Raw genomic sequence first — 17,702 nt, 5'->3', positions numbered from 1 at the left:
CACACAGTGGAACCTTTTTGTCCCACCTGCCTTATCTGGAGGCAGAAATCCAGGCCAGACAGGGTATGTTGCTGAAAATGGTCCCCCTTGGGGACACAGGAAGTAATAGGGCAAAATGCCCCATTGTTAACCCTTGCCGGCAGCCCGGCATAGCACCACCAGTGTAGTAAACATCTAAGATTGCACCAGCCTCCAAGCTGTTGATCAAACAAGTATTTGGAGATGTCGTTTGCAACTATTTGTAAACAAAAGCAGCCTGGTGGTAATTTGAAGCAGGGAAGAAGTGGGCAGAGATTGGTGTGAGGGCTAAACATTCATACACATACATTATTATTATTATTATTATTATTATTATTATTATTATTATTATTATTATTATTATTATTATTATTATTATTATTATTATTTAGATTTATTTCACGCCACTCCCCGTAGGCTCGTGGTGGGTCACAACAGTCCTATCCCCATTAAAATACCCATTAAAAGACTTTAAAAACAATCCCAACATGGCGGAAGCTCTCATTATTCCCACCCCTGCTATTAGAGCGGCAGGGACGGTGGGGAAGAGATCTAACTTACTAGGTCCGGGAAGGGGGGAATGTTGGCACTCATTCGCTGACCCCGGCCTCAACCAAAAATGTGGCAGAAGAGCTCTGTCTTGCAGGCCCTGCGGAAAGCTGGTAAATCCCGCAGGGCCCGCAGCTCACCCGGGAGCTCGTTCCACCAGGTAGGGGCCAGGACCTGGGTTGTCGAGGCCAGGCACGCTTCTCTAGGGCCAGGAACGATCAGGAGATTCTCCCCCGCTGAGCGTAAAGCTCTGCGGGGGATATAGGGCAGTAGGCGGTCCCTCAGGTATGTGGGTCCCAACCCGCGTATAGCCTTAAAGGTCAAAAACAGAACCTTGAACCTGATCCGGGCAGCAATTGGCAACCAATGCAGCTGCCTCAGCACAGGCTGGATATGGGCCCTCCAAGGTGTACCAGTAAGGACCTGAGCAGCTGCGTTTTGCACTAGCTGGAGTTTCCGGATCAGAGACAAGGGTAGGCCGGCGTAGAGTGAGTTACAGAAATCTATTCTGGAGGTGACTGTCACATGGATCACTGTAGCCAAGTGGTCAGGGGACAGGTAGGGCGCTAGTAGTCGGGCCTGGCGAAGATAGAAAAACGCCTGGCCCGCTACTCTCTTGACCTGAGCCTCCATAGTCAGGGATGGTCACCCCCAAATTCCTGGCCTGGGGTGCGATAGTAAGTTGCGTTCCCGCCAGGGTGGGTAAGCGCGCTGCCTGGTCCTGCCCTCTGCCTCCCAGCCACAGGACCTCCGTCTTGGAGGGGTTGAGTTTCAGAGGACTCTGCTCGAACCATTCAGTCACTGCTTCCAAACATCTGGCGAATGGTTCCGGGGGGGGGGAGTCTGGGCGGCCGTCCATGAGGAGATAGAGCTGGGTGTCATCAGCGTACTGGTGGCAACCCAGCCCAAAACTCCATACCAGTTGGGCCAGAGGGCGCATAAAGATGTTGAATAACGTGGGGGAGAGGACTGCGCCCTGCGGTACCCCACAGGGGAGTCTGTAGGGACGCGAGAACTCTTCCCCCACTGCAACCCTCTGGGTCCGGTTCTGGAGAAAGGAGCGTATCCAGTGCAAGGCTGTGTTCTGTATCCCTGTGCCGGCAAGACGATGGATCAGAAGGTCGTGATCCACGATGTCAAAGGCCGCCGATGTAGCCCATACTGTTCTAATACAAGTGCTTCTAATACTATTCTAATACAAGTCACATTTTCTTTTATAATTCTTTTGATAAATTATTGTGCTGTATGGTTCTAAAACTCTTAATGCATATGCTTTGATGGGGTTTCTAAGTGTTGTATTGGAAGATGGAATCTTTTTAGTGGTATTGTATTATGAGCTGCACTTTAAAATCTTATAAGTGCTATATGAACATGCAATGGACTGCTCATCAATTGAACAGAAAAAGACTTGAGAGCTGAATGGTGAGGAAAAATCCAGTTATGTTCTTATACTAACCAATTAGATCTCTTGGAGCGGCCTGACACTGAAGGCTCTGGCTCTGTGAGGAATTAACCCTCACATTCCATTACCTGTTTACGCAGTACTTATAAGATTTTAAAGTGCAGTTCATCACACCTTGAAATCTGGATTTGGATACTGTTATAAAAACCCCATCCACAAATTCCTCTTCCAGCCATTTTTATGATTTACAGTCTTCCTTGTTCTAGCATTTGTTGTTCTCATTATCTGTATGCCGTTAGCGCCACATCGGGAGGGTGGATGGTGGTGAATGGTGCTATAAAAGGCACCATGTGCATGCACTCAGCCTCTCCCCCCCCTCCTCAGACAACTCAGGAAGTGGCTACCCACCCTCCCACCCTATAGGTTATCGGGTTATGGTGGTTCTTTATTATCAGTGTGGTGAGATTGATATAATTCTTTCTATTATCACAGCTGGCAGGGGACGAGGGAAAGGAACCTAAACCATATGAGGGAGAGGAAAAAAATAACAATTAGGTCTCCCCTGATTGATGAGAGCCTCGGGATAAGGCAACCAAATTGAGTAAGGCCAACCTGGATGGGTAGGCCCGAATATTCAAACAGGTAGCCTGGAGTGGGCTGAGGGAGGTCTATGCCTCCTGAGGGAGCTCTATGCCTCCAAGATACCTGATTGGGATATTCATCAGCAAGGGTATCATGGGCCAGGGCGCTGTTTGAATAACTGGAGGGTCGGATGACCCTAGATGTGGATTTAGGCTCCTAATTACCTTGTGTTCCAACATATTTTGATGTGTGGCCTTTTTGCCAACTTTAAAAATGACCATCATCCTTAGCCTGACTGTAAGCCTGCAAAACACATACACTACCTATATTTAACATTTGAGAAACTGTGTTTCATCGTTTCTGAAGAATTGTCCTAACTCCCAACTCCCAGTTCTTGATTATATCCAGAATTGAACTTGGTTGGTTGGTTGGTTGGTTGGTTGGTTGGTTGGTTGGTTGGTTGGTTGGTTGGTTATTTATTTATTTATTTATTTATTTATTTATTTATTTATTTATTTATTTATTTATTTATTTATTTATTTGGATTTCTATACCGCCCTTTATTTGCGGCTCTGGGCAGTTTATATTGAACGTTATATAACTGTAACATCAAAACAACTTTCAGTAAAACACTGAAACATTACAATACATCATTAATAATATAATAACAGATAACAGCAACATTGGGAGGTCAATTATTTCAGTCCTGGGGGGGCGTCTGGGGGGACCAGCAGATGTTCCGAGTCGGTTAATATTTGCTTTTCACAGATCTTAACAAGTACTTTAATCCAATCTGGGCTGTAATTGCCCAGTTACTCTTGCATCTAACTAGTCCTTCCTAGCTACTAACTCCCCCCTACCTATATGTAATGGCTGTGGAAGCCCTGTTTCATTGTATCTGATGAAGTGTGCATGAACATAGAAGCTTATACTTTGAATAAAACTGTGTAGTTTAAAGGTACCACTGGACTCTTAACGTTGTTCTATTTTTACATCATTATTGTTGTTCAAAAGAACCCTTCTTTTTTCTTCCATTATACAAGTTCAGTGGACAAAAATGGGGTTATAATTTTCACAAGCTAATTTGTTTTTGAATTTCCCATAGGCACAGCAGCTTACAGATTTGGAACAAAAACTAGCAATTGCCAAAGAAGAACTAGAAAAGGCTTCTCTGGACAAAGTAAGAACTCTTTTGTGCCCATCTTTGAGCTCTGTTAGTAGCTATTGCAACTGAAGATGACACAGCCAATCTTATTCCTATAAAAACAGACATACCTGGTTTTAGTCCATAATGGTTATTCTTATGGAGTTGAGGATCATTCTGTCAGTCAATGGTATAATCATTTGGCATGTGTTCTTTGAGGAGGACGAAGAACAATCCCCTGCCCTTATAATGCTCAGTGAGGGGCAATTGTATATTCCAGATTTTAACAAACTAAAAAAGGGGAGTCTGGAAGCAAAACAACATATCATAATAGTAAAGGTAACATAGTGGAAAATAAAATGTCTCAAACATGCTCTGTATGGAAATCTGCTTGAGGTTTGAATATACTTTAAAATATAAAACAGTCAGCCTAATCCAATATTCCTGCTCTGCTTGATAGCTACTAATTCCAGCAAAACATAATCACAACCCTATAATAAACAGCGACAGAGGTATCACCATCACAACATAGAAGTCAACATAGCAGCACAACCATGTTAACAGCTATGTTAACAGCTTCTAGAACTCTGCCTCAATCCACCAATCATGTATTCATATGCCAATGACACTCTAATGGTATCCATGCAGGGAAGGCATCTGGGTATAGCAATATAATTGGCTAATATCCCCTGTACCGCATACACATAACACAAATCGGTTGTTGGGAGAAGACTGGATACGTATTCCAAGTGGGAAAGGAAACACATTGAATAAGTAGTTGGAAACCAATATATTTAGTTGTGAATTCAAAGGATTGCTGGTGACTCAACATCTTTGGGAGAGAAATACTAACAATTTGTAAAAAATAATGCTTCACCAGTCTAAAAATGACAGGGCCACATAGAGAAAAATGGGCCGCCATTTCTGTTACATAGTCTATGGTTCTCCAGGAGATGGGGTTCAGGTCTTGCTGTGGGAACAACACTTCTCTATAGAAACAAATCAGAACATCTTCCAGTTGTATGGGTCTCTATATGTGTGACATACTCGTTCTTGCATGGGACAACATCACATGTCAGGGTTGCCACACTTAGAATTTCCTATACATGGAGAGACAGAACATTGCATATATAGGTTCTGATTTGGCACAATAAATGCTTGAGAAGAGAAACTCTGCTGTGCCGATATTGCCTTGGACTGTATTTGAAAGAAAGGGAAGGACACATTGCTGTCCATGGCTCAAGCAGAGGGCTTGTATTTGCAGGACTAGTATGCAGAATAATTGTATGTTCACAATACTACAATGCTACTTGAGGAGAATGAAGTTTGGAAATGGGAGGGACTCAGTGGAATATAATGCCATCAAGTCAACTCTTCAAAGCAGCCAATTTATCCAATTTATCCAAGGGAACTGATCTCTGTAGTCTGTAAATCATGTGTAATTCTGAAAGACCTCTCAGCCTCACAAGGAGATGGGTAACCTAGTTAAACCATTACATCACTAATTTTGAGTCCTAGTACCCAGTATTTCTAATGTTTTGGTGGTTCTAGGAAGCAGTATTTTTCCATTTTCTATAACAAGGATGGTATTTTGACCTGCTCCATTTTGTACCCATTTATCCATACTCAGCCTAGAAGTGAAATGGCCCTGAATGTAAGATGATATCCTTAAGAAATGGTTGTAGACAAACATTTCCTTACGCACCCCCTCCAGATAACTGTGGCATATGTTAAATTTAAGATAGTTCTCTATTCATTAATGGCATATGGGGTGTGGGTGGGGAGAGAATCTAGTATTCCTTTTAGGCAAATAGGTACCATTTTCACTTGTGCATCAGTTCACTTACGTACGTCAATTTTGGTTGTCATTTTTTGAAAACTAAATAACATGAAAGTGAAAGGTGCAGATTAAATATTATGCTCTGTAATCTTTCTGTATGATCAAATGACTTTCCCCCCTCAGGAGTCACAGTTGAAAGCTCTGAAGGAGACTGTCCATCTCTGCCTGTCTTCAGTCTTGCACCACCAGCCTCCCACTACAAATGTAATTACTTCAAGACCAACTGAGAGACAGACATCCCCAGTTATAAATGGTTTGAAAGTCCCATTTCAAGTGACAAACACCAAGGTATCTTTTTACTTCTTTTCAAATAAAAGTGAGAGTATGTCCTCCAAGTCCATCAAACTGGAACTAAGAAGGATTTTAAATTCATTGAAAGATTAGGATAAATTTCAAAGGTAATGCTAAGCCTATCTCTACTGTCACTGAAGTTAGAGATACAGTTTACTGAAAATTTTGAGGGAATTTGCTGGTCTGTAGACTTTATGTGCATTATGTACAAAATCAATAGAGTTTATTGATAATTAAATAATTTATTCCATAAGACATACTATTTGCTGGGAGAGTACCTAATGCATGTAGGGTTCATCAAGGTATATTCACAGAGTGCATAAGCTAGCAAGGGTTAGTTATTGTTAATTCAAACTGAAATCTATGGAATTCAAGTTAGCTATGAGTAAGGCATATTCTATTTGTCCTCTGGAGCACGGGTAGTCAACCTGTGGTCCTCCAGATGTCCATGGGCTACAATTCCCATGAGCCCCTGCCAGCATTTTCTGGCAGGGGGTCATGAGAATTGTAGTCCATGAACATCTGGAGGACCACAGGTTGACCACCTCTGCTCTGGAGCTTAGTCACAACTAATATGTCCTGGTTTATGCCCACAATGCAAAATTCTTATTCTGTAGTAGAAAACTAGTATACTACATAGGTCCATCCTGGCAACCAATGAAGTATGGGAGAACTTTCCAGGAGAAAGAGAAAAGCTCAGGCCATATCACCTATATCACAGGAAGTGACATCATCATACCATATTTCTAGGGAAAGTTCTGGTATTTGGGCAAAAGCTCTATGGTAGAATTAGCTTCTACCATAGAGTTTTTGCCCAAATATCAGAGCATCACCCAAAAAACTGGCCAGCAATTGGTGTTGGGGGCAGGGCCTGCCAGTGGGGGATCTCCTAGGGAGCAGTGCCTGGCAGCAGCAGCCCTAATAGGACTGCTTAGAAACCTCTTGGTACAATGCTAGAAATTGTGACCTTGTAATATCAGCTGAGTTTCATTCAAAATCTAGTGCCATTAACAATAATTCTCTGCCCACTTTCCACTGTATCACATCCATGCTATAAAATGGCTTTTTAAGGATGAATTCATACAAGCATATTGTGCTTATTTCATTGAGGCGGTCATGTGATCATATACACTCTCTTAATATATCTTGTATTCATAAAAAGAGAATTCTGGGCAATTTTGGTCATATTTCACTGCTAACAATTGTGGATGTTTAGATGGGCTTTTGAACTAAGATCTGGGATGCATAGAGGCAAAAGAGTTGTTAGCACTGCCCACATTCTTTAGAAAAGAGGATCTGATAGTAATGCATTGGGGGGGGGAGCATCCTCCCTTCCTATATGACTTCCTGCATCCAGTAAACCACCTGTGACCCCTGCCTTCCCAATGTCAAGCAGCAACTATCCCTCCTCCCACTTTCTCATATCCTGGGACACTGTTTCCAGCCCCCCACTTTGGAAATATTTCTGCATCCTCCCCAGTGCCCCTGTGTGGCAGAGTAGCAGATATGCCACATCTACATCTAAACAGACACAAACCCCCAATACATGTCCTCCTCCGTCCTCCACAGGCACTTTGTCCATAATGTTTGGGCATGATCCAGACCACAGGAAGGGACAATCCTGTCACTGGGCTACAATGTGATTCTGCTCCATGGACAGAAAATGGATGCAGACCACATGGTGCACAAATCACACCTGTGATATACAGTAGCCTGAGGGTGGCCACAGTGTCATCTGTACCTACACGGTCATGGGCACTGGCACCAACTTGCTCCAGGCATTTTGCTTAAAAAAAAACCCCTATCCCAGAAGAAGGGAGAGGGAGGCGGAGATAGCGCTTCCTTGGCTCCACAAACTTCCTTCACCCGTGGCTTGATGGTTGCTCTCCTTTCGCTAGTGCTACATAGTTTTGGGAATCCACTTTATGCAATTCCCCAGGTAGCGCTTTAAAATGGAGGATGTAGCTATCAGTTTGCTGCTTGGACACTGGATGTTGGTGACGTTGTGTAAAATGCCAAAAATATGGTGTCTGCATAAAGTAAGCATTTCACTTTATTTCTTGGGTGCAAAATGGCCCTAGGCTCTTGTGTGTCCACCCATGATGATCTGGATGATTTGGCCTGCTGCCTGCAGTTGAGCTTTGGCAACTGGGTGGGAGGATGGCTCCCTCACCCAACATGTACCTTATGAAACAATGTGTACCTCATAATACAACACCTATCTCTTAGAATGACATCTACTACAGCAAGCTCAACAAATTTCTGCTTATACAAACAACCACCCATTTGACTAACTCTTTCTATTGCAGTTGTGCAATACACAACACATAATCGCTTATGTGTCCAATACAAATGCAATTCGCTGATAGTGAATAAACAGAAATTTCACCTAGGGCTGAGCTGTGATCAGACGATATATGTATTTGTTCATGAGAGAGCCTGGAAGCATTGTCATCTTTGCTCGCCAAGTTACAGAACTCACCAGAGGTGCCTACTAAGCTCTCCTGGGGTTACTTTTGGGAGCCCCTGTTGGGACTCTGTCTGTCTTTCTGTTGTTCCAAACCTACCTTTGTAGGCTTTGGGGGTGGCTTGGCTGGCTTGATATGTGTTTCTATTCCTTGGCACAGCAGAAGAATTCACTGAGGTTGATGGATGTGTTCTAGATTTGCAGGCATACTTCCCCTGCTTGTCTGTGGGAGCTGTGGGGCCCACCAAGGTGTTGTAGGGTAACTTTGGGGAGTTCCTGTCGGAAGCGTCAACATGTTTGCCTTTCTGTCATTCTAAACCTGCCTTTGGAGACCTGGGGTGGGGAAGCAAACATAGGCAAGATTTCTTACCTTGTATTTCATGTCTGACTGGGGGGGGGGGGTTGACCAGGTGAAGTTTCCCTGTGAGTTTAGTGTCACTGAATTGTAGCTGTTCCATAGACTCCTGTAACTATAGCTGTCTTTTCTTGGGAGGGTGCTGGGGTGACTTGGGGGGGGGGCAAAAAACCTAAAAACAGGAGTGGATGTCACAGTGAAATTCCTTGCATATTTGGTGTGTTTAGCTTGCCGGGGTCCATTCTATACACATTTGAACCTGTGCCTAATATTTCTCCAGAAAGCATTTTCCTGGCTTAATCTTAGTACTGTTGGGCTTGAAGTGCCATAGTGTCTCTGATTCTGCTGGGTTATACTGGTTATGATGGGTTTGCAAAAGTTCTCCCACCTTCAGTTTACAGTGCAGAAATTCTTTGGGACTTTGTGTTCTACGGGGATTCTATGGCCCCTGATCTTTTGATCCCCCGTTTTTATTGGAAATAATGGAGGATGGGTGGGGATGTACTTTGGGTTCTGTAAATCTAGTCTGCACATATGGAGGATGTAGATGAGAGTCAGCCAGTGGTCTGCTGTCAGTTTGGCATCTCTAGCTTGCATAGGATCTATTTTATATACTCCTAAACCTCTTGAACCAGTGTTTGTCATTTCCCCAGAAAGCTATTTCCTGAGGTCATCTTCTTTGTGCGTCCATAGCTCAGAATCCATAAATCTAGACATCACCAAACATTGAGGGCAGGAAAAGGATAGTCAGTTGGAGATCCCCTATGAGTTTGGTGTCTTTAGCATGCGGGTGTGGCTGTCCTACCACATCAGAAGCAAAATGAGTTCATTTAGTGTCAACAATTTTGTGATAGTCTGTGGCTTGCAAACTGAATAGGCCACGCACCATGAACAGGAACATGTTTTCCCAGCTCATGCACATCCCCTGTTGATCTCTCCAATTTGCTGAACTACACCAAAAGAAGTTCCTATTCAGATGAGTGAAATTGTCTTTGTAGGTCCATAGAAGAAGAGGTAGTTTTGCAGATATTTATTTATTTATTTATTTATTTATTTATTTATTTATTTATTTATTTATTTACTTACTTACTTACTTACTTACTTACTTACTTACTTACTTACTTACTTACTTACTTACTTATTTATTTATTATTTCTCAGTCATGGCCAATAACTTGAATTTGACTGTCTAATTAATGGCTGCCCAAAGGAGTGATTCCAGAATAGCTCTAATATGTACACATCACCGAGTTTATGATAATGACCAAGCTCTAGCATTCTGCATTAACAGCTACTTCTGTGCTGATTTTGAGGGGACATTTCTATAGAGTGCATTATAGTAATCTCAGGGTTACTGTGGTGTGGATCCAGGTGGCCATGTCAGCTGAGTCTAGGCTAAATTAAGTTGGAAGAATGATTTTTTTAGGCTGCATGATTTGCTTTTCCAGTAGTGATGCTGGGTCCAATGTAACCTTGAAGTGGGAAGCACAATCTCCTTCAAGATCTGCAAGTTCCCAGTCAGCATTACCTCTACCTTATCATGATTCAGTTTAAATTTGTTTGGTGCTAGCTCAATTAACTATAACAGTCAGGCAGTGGCTCCTGACTTCTACCAAATCTCCATGAGATTTGGATTAAAAGCCCTGAAAGCAGTATAAATTGCTGTAGCTTAAAGTGATATTATACAAGGTGTTTATGTGGAGTTGTTAAAAGATAAATTTGGGGGAAATAGTACTGGCAAAGATGCTATTCTGGACTAGAGATCTGATAAGCTTTGTGGGAAATGTGATTACTCTTATCAAAATGCTTTGGGCTTCTTCCATAATTCCTCAGACATTCACCTAAGGATTATGGCATTCCATGTTTGATTTAGATATATAAGAACAGTTTTTCTTTAATCACTTTAGTTCTCAGGTCAGAGTGTATCAGTGATCCAGTGATGTTTGTATGTTGTTTTTCAAGAATGTGTTTCTCTGGAAGAACATGAATGAGAATGAGGAAAAAAACTGCAACAGTGAACATTTATTTCAACGTAAAACAAATTTCGGGAATGAAACAAAGAAATTCTATAGAAAGTAGGAGAGTGGCTGATGAGGAATGGTTTAGCTGAAAGCAGCCCACTAAAGGCTGAGACATTTCAGCTTATTTTGAGTGGTAGTAGTTTTGCCCTTCCTCCCCTGATCTCTTCTTCCTCCCATCCATCTGCAACAATGCCTTCTCCTGTCTGGCACACAAAGTGGCCTCTGCCACTCCTCCTCCCTCCGCCTGGCTCACACTATGATGGTAGTAGTGGTGGTGGAAGCTCCTGTCCCTCACTGCTCTCCTCATTTGTCCACCTCTCTCAAAATGATATTCAGAATCTCACAACATAGTACTGGACAAAACATTTTCCACTTAGGGTTTGTGTATTTGTGTGTATTGTGCAAATCAAGAGAGTCTGGCCTGATGTGCAGGGAAAAATGGCCTATACATACCTGGCCTTATCGGGGGTCTTGATCCATAATGGGGACCAGATTTGGAATTGCATAATGATTCCTATGAGCAGGAGGCAAGTACAAGTGAATAGGGTACATTTGTCTGGGATTTAACTATTGTTCAGTAGCAGTATTCATGTTTTTACTATCAGCTAGTCAGAACACAGGTTGTCTAGCATTCTGTAACTTTGCCTGATGAAACAACAAGAGAAACTGAGAACATTGTATTAAAATGGGTAGCTGTGTTGGTCTGAAGTAGCACAATAAAATCAGAATCCAGTAGCTTTCGAGGGCAAGCATGCCCTGAATAAATCTTGGTTGGTTTTAAAGGTGCTACTGGACTGATTTTATTGAGAACATTGTAGCATTTACTCAGCATGATCTTTTCAAACAGTAATGTCTGTAAACCCAATTTCATTAGCTGGACTGAAGACAATAGAACTGAATGGTACAAATGACCAGGAACTAACAAGTCTCACTTATTTCAGTTGGACTTGGTTATGACCAAATTTGCATTGAGAACTTGGCACTAACCAAAGGATCTGAAATTGGACATTATTTTCTCTGTGTGATATTCCTTCTGAAATTGCTTAGTGCACTAATGCTGCTCTTGGATAATAGCCATTTAACTGAATTAGTTAGATATTTATCACATTCTAGTATGAAAGACCTTCCTTTGTAACAGGGTTTTTGTCCCTTTACAGTCTATGAACAGATGCAATATTTATATTTATGAGTGTGTTTATTGCAAAGGCTTTGCAAATGACTCCACAAGGCTCATATTTCTGCTGACACTTCAGAACCTAACCTTTGCTCTTCTCTCATTCACACTCCAACAAATCAATAGCCTGTAGGAAAGGAAAGAAGTAGTCATGCATTAAAAATAGAGCCCAAGGGGAAAAGATTAGTGGTTGTTTTTTCCTATCAAACAAATGGACAGGGAATTACATGTGTCTGTTTCTCCCTGTGCTTCAAACACATTGCATAAAATAAAATTCAAATTTTGTACTGAAGTCCGACTACATCGGCAGTAACACAACAGTTTTATGTTTGTCATTCATTTCTGAAGATATTCTGTCAACACATGGCTTTAGATGTTCAAAAGAAAATCAGAGCATAGCTACACAAGCCCTGTTGTTTCACTTGCAATGTCATTTTTGAAAAAAACAAGTTGCTTAAGGGAAAAAAACATGAATTCCAGATGCAAAAACAGCTTGTGTATCTCCTCCATGCAGGTTTCTTTATAAATACTGTCAAATGTGCAGTACTCCAACCATGAATTGGCACTATATCTGCACTACCTATTTTGTAATGTTACATTGTTGGAAGGCAGCACTACATATCCTGCAGATTTTAAAGTACTGCATGTTCTTCATCCATTTCCATACCTTCATGAACACATACAGCTGCATTATAATAAGTCCAACCATTTATAGAAGAAGAAGAAGAAGAAGAGTTGGTTCTTATATGCCGCTTTTCCCTACCTGAAGGAGGCTCAAAGCGGCTTACAGTCGCCTTCCCATTCCTCTCCCCACAACAGACACCCTGTGGGGTGGGTGAGGCTGAGAGAGCGCTGATATCACTGCTCAGTCAGAACAGTTTTATCAGTGCTGTGGTGAGCCCAAGGTCACCCAGCTGGTTGTACGTGGGGGAGCGCAGAATCGAACCCGGCATGCCAGATTACAAGTCCGCACTCCTAACCACTACACCAAACTGGCTCTTATGAGTCCAGGTCAGTACTGTCTACTCTGATTAGCAGCAGTTCTCCAGAGTCTCAGGGCCAAAATACAAGTTACAGTTTGCAGCTTCAATTTTTGTTTAGGAAAATGACATGGGGGGGGGAGACAGTAGCCCCTCCCCCACATGCCATGATGGAAAATCCACCACTTCCCAAGGAAGCCTGTTCCACTGGGAAACCACTCTGTCAGGAATTTCTTCCAGATGATGGAATTTCTTTTGCATTAATTCCATCCCATTGGTTATGGTCTGTCCCTCCGGGGCAAGAGAGAACAACTCTGCTCCATACTCTATATAGAAGCCTTTTACATACTTGAAGATGGTTATCAGATCCCCTCTCAGTCATCTCATCTCCAGACTAAACAGACCAAGCTCCCCCAACCTTTCCTCATACATCTTGGTCTCCAAATTCCTCACCATCTTTGTTGCCCAACTCTGAACGTGCTCCTGTTTGTCTACATCCCTCTTCAATTGTGGTGCTCAAAACTGAACAAAATACTTCAATTGAGGCCAAACCGGAGCAGAATAAAGTGGTACCATCACCTCCCATGATCTGGATATGATACTCCATTTAAAACAGCCCAAAATACCATTTGCCTTTTTAGCCACCGAGGCATGCTGCTGACTCGTGTTCGATCTATGGTCTACTAAGACTTCTGGATCCTTTTTGCACATACTACTGCCAAGACAAGTCTCCGCAATCCTATATTGGTGTAGATGGTTTTTCCTACCTAAATGCAGAACTTTACATTTGTCCCTATTGAATTTCATTTTATTGAGTTTAGTCCAGTTCTCGAGCCTATTAAGATCATCCTATATTCTGATTCTGCTTTCTGTTGATTTTGCTACGCCTCCAAGTTTAGGATCATCTGCAAATTTAATAAGTACCCCTTCTAATCCCTCATCCAAATCATTTATAAATATGTTGAACAACACAGGCCCCAGGACAGATCCCCGGGGCACTCCACTTGTCACTGTTCTCCAAGAGGATGCTGAACCATTTACAAGTACCCTTTGGGTAAAATCTGTCAACCAGTTATCGATCTACCTGACAGAATTAGGATCCACATTTTACCAACTTGTCAACAAGAATATCATGTGGAACTTTGGGTAGCTTTTTAAAAAGTGTGTAAGGTTTCTTTTCATTTCTTTGTCCCATCTACCCTCACCCATCTACCCAGGCCACTTTCCAATTAATGGACTGTTGTCACTGTCAAACCACTCAAACCACTCCCACTCTTGCCCCACCTTAAAGATGAATGGTTTCATTTTAAATTTTTTTAAGAAGCTTTAAATTATCAATATATCAATATACTTTGGTATCAAGCAGGTCCCTTAAATTCACAACATTCACCTTGTTAAAAAGTAACTCTATTCAATTTCTTCATATAGGTATGAAGGGGAAAGAAAAATATGCCCCTCCCCCCTGTCTCTGATAGAAAATATAAATAATCTAGTGAAAATGGAGAAACTTGCTTTCATTCTGTTTCCTTTTAGAAACAGTCAAAGCTTTTTTAAAAAACACACAGGCTAGTGAGAATATCCTTGTTCACCCTGTTCTATGTAAAGCATCAGTCACACAAAATATGCTGTAATAAAGATAAGAAGATGTTTAGAAAAGAGTTAGGAGATATAAGGGAGAAGATGAAAGAGTCACAAATAAAAAGTGGCTGTGAGTCATTGGGGGCCACAGTTGGCGAGGCTGGTGGGCGGGCCAATCTGGATGCAGCTGCATCAGGCTCATTGGGAGTGCAGGAGTACCTGGGAGGCACGTTCAGCTGGTGCAGCAAGCTGCCAAGACAGCTTCCCACCACCTTGTTGTTTCTGTTCTTTGTATTCTTCACAGCTGTGGAATAAAGAGGCACAATGTGTAATGTTTTGGTCACAGACCAGTCTGCATACTGGGACCCTGAGGTAGAAGAAGAAGAAGAAGAGTTGGTTCTTATATGCCGCTTTTCCCTACCTGAAGGAGACTCAAAGCGGCTTACAGTCGCCTTCCCTTTCCTCTCCCTACAACAGACCCCCTGTGAGGTGGGTGAAGCTGAGAGAGCCCTGATATCACTGCTCGGTCAGAACAATTTTATCAGTGCCGTGGCGACCCAGCTGATTGCATGTGGGGGAATGCAGAATTGAACCCAGCTCGCCAGATAAGAGGTCCGCACTCCTAACCACTACACCAAACTGGCTCTCGGTAGGGAGTCTTGGTAACAGAACAGCTAACACCGAGCATGGCTGGAAAGGTCAGAGTCCTGGAGTAAGGGGTGGTTGGATGAGGTGGACACCTGGCAAACAATTAACTGGCCTCCTCCTAGAGGAGGGTATCGAGGGGCAAAGGACCCACCCTCCTGGCTGGGATGGCAGGGGGGGGAACCCAGGGCACCTCTTGAGCCCATTTCAATAGCCGGATGGCTGTGCGGGTGGTTACTCTATACCTCATGCCAGGCCAACCCTCAGTTCATGTTGGCTTAATAAAACTGTGGCCTTTTTATGTTGCCAAACAAAATTATTCACATCTTAATTGGCCATATACCACACTGCCAGTCAACTATCAAATCATGGGGAAACTTGACCTTCCTGAAGGGAGAGGTGAAGGAAAGGAAAAATTCAAATGACTAAGTAAGAAAGCCAGCTTGGTGTAGTGGTTAGGAGTGTGGACTTCTAATCTGGTAAGCAGGTTTGATTCCCCGTTCCCCCACATTTAGCCAGCTAGGTGACCTTGAGCTCGCCAAGCACTGATAAAGCTGTTCTGACCAAGCAGTAATATCAGGATTCTCTTAGCCTCACCCACCTCACAGAGTGTGTGTTAAAAAGCTACCCAAAGTTCCACATATAAACTGCTTTGAAACTCATTTTGGTAGAGAAAGGTGGCATATAAGAACCAACTCTTCTTCCTCTCAGAGCTCCCTTGGACTCACCAACCCTACAGGGTGCCTGTTGTGGGGGGAGAAAAGGCAAGGCAATTATAAGCCACTTTGAGACTTCTGGTAGAGAAAAGTGGCATATAAGAAACAGCTTTTCTTCTAAAAATTACAGAACATTAAGCATTTTCTCTTAAGTGAAGTGAATCTACAGACTGTATTGTTTTCTTATCAGCTCTGCATATATATTAGATTGCATCAACAGAGTTTCTAATTACCATTTTAATGATCTAGAAAGCTACAGCACAGAAATAATAAGATTTGCACATTGCTAAAATGTCCTTGTGGTGGACATCAGAGCATTCAAAACACTGTCTTGGTGCCTTAGAAAATGTGTGTAATAGATGCAGCCATTTATATATAATCCAGAAGCCTGCAATACTTCCTGTCTATTTGATTTGTCAAAAATGGGGACCTAACTAAATATGTTTTATTTGTGATCAACAGTCCTGCAAGTATGCAAACAGCTAAAATGTACTGTGGTCTCCCCTAAAATAATGATCCTTATGTGAATAGCTATACCCCAATGAAATCAACAGTTTTATCAATAATTCCAATGGTCTAGATGACCCAGGAAGTCCCATCCAACTCTGTTATTCTATGATTCTATGATACAGTTGACTTGCTGGAGGGCATTTTGTGCTGGAATCAGGTGTGACACAGTTATTGGGTATAAACATGGCCACAGCTTTATTACCTCCCCATGAGAGGTTTGGCACAGCATGGGAGAAGGAGCCTGACCTAGCAGTCAGTAGACTGTGCTAAAACCCACAGCTTCCAGAGGCGTCCTGGGGACCCATACCATTCCCAGCCAGGAGAGCAGATCCCCTTGCCTACTGAAGTTCGCCCTACAGGAGGTGATGTATGTGCGGGGAGCCACCGGGTGACCACCTGCTTTAGCTGCCCCCAGGGCACCTGGTAACGAGCCCCTTGCCTCCCAGTAGGGTAAGCCACACTCGTTAACATGCTGCCTCCTATGGAGGTTCTGAATCCCAGAGAGTACGATCACCCACCAGATTCCCTGCCAACAGGCTCCATCCCATGTGAAACCCACAGCTGTGATGAAATATTAACCATGAAACATCCACCACAGACATAGCCTGGAGGCTGTTTGCCCATCACATAGGGTGGGAGGGAGGGAGGCTGCTCTGCGGAGTGCTGGGCAAAGAGGCCGGAACTCATATGCGTGGCACTTTTATTGGCATTGTGGGTCCTGCCTTCCTCTTTATGCTGTGTGTGCTGCATAAGCACAGCACACACACTGCATGGACTGGAGGGCAGTCACGTCCACTTCCAGCCCACCCTCCGCCATGTCAACACCCCAAAATTCTGAGAACATGACCTCAGTGAGCTCTAGGGATCCCTCCACATATATATGCTGAACCTTCCCACGATAAGCATTGTGTTCTTTGTACATAAACCAGAGTATTATAATATTTTTAATAGACACTATTTTCTACTATCTGCAATATAGGACACAAATTATCATAGAATTGTTCAGAAATGCAAACATTAAGTTCTCATAAATGTGATTAAGATAATGAGTTCTTAACAGGAAATATTCTATTTAAACACTAGAATATAGTGGCATGCTTTTAACCTACCCATGATTCAATATGTGTTCTTTCATTAGCCTGTCAAGGTCAGCTTTTCAACAGTAGGAGACTAGACTTATTACATTAGCTCATCTACTGAAGGTCAAACAGGTCCGATTTCTGTTAAGGTTTTTAAATAGAATTTAAAAAAATGCCATTGAGGATTGCTAGGATTTGGGGTTATGTCAACAGATTGTTTCTTAAATCATTCAAGACAAAATAAATTGGATTTCTGCATTGTTGATGGCCAAGGTTCCCTGCGTTTTTATGGCCAATGATTCAACACATTTCAGCTAAAATGATTAGTTGTACAATCCACGGTCACATTGTA

The 17,702-nt window shown here is 42.5% G+C and overlaps 1 protein-coding gene across 6 annotated transcripts in view; it reads left to right on the top strand.

The window, feature by feature from the left end:
- LUZP2 (leucine zipper protein 2) overlaps positions 1-17,702 on the top strand; it is a 500,598-nt gene that overhangs the window by 400,835 nt on the left and 82,061 nt on the right. For all 6 annotated transcript variants that reach the window (XM_077322002.1, XM_077322001.1, XM_077322000.1 and 3 more), the window contains exons 8-9: positions 3,657-3,731; positions 5,659-5,823. In XM_077322002.1, coding sequence (XP_077178117.1) covers positions 3,657-3,731; positions 5,659-5,823 — 240 coding nt within the window. The remainder of the gene's footprint in view (positions 1-3,656; positions 3,732-5,658; positions 5,824-17,702) is intronic.

This window comes from Paroedura picta, chromosome 2, assembly GCF_049243985.1.
Source record: "Paroedura picta isolate Pp20150507F chromosome 2, Ppicta_v3.0, whole genome shotgun sequence".
NCBI lineage: Eukaryota > Metazoa > Chordata > Lepidosauria > Squamata > Gekkonidae > Paroedura > Paroedura picta.
The sequence above is the reverse complement of the archived record's forward strand: the minus strand, read 5'-3'. Positions and strand labels throughout refer to the sequence as shown.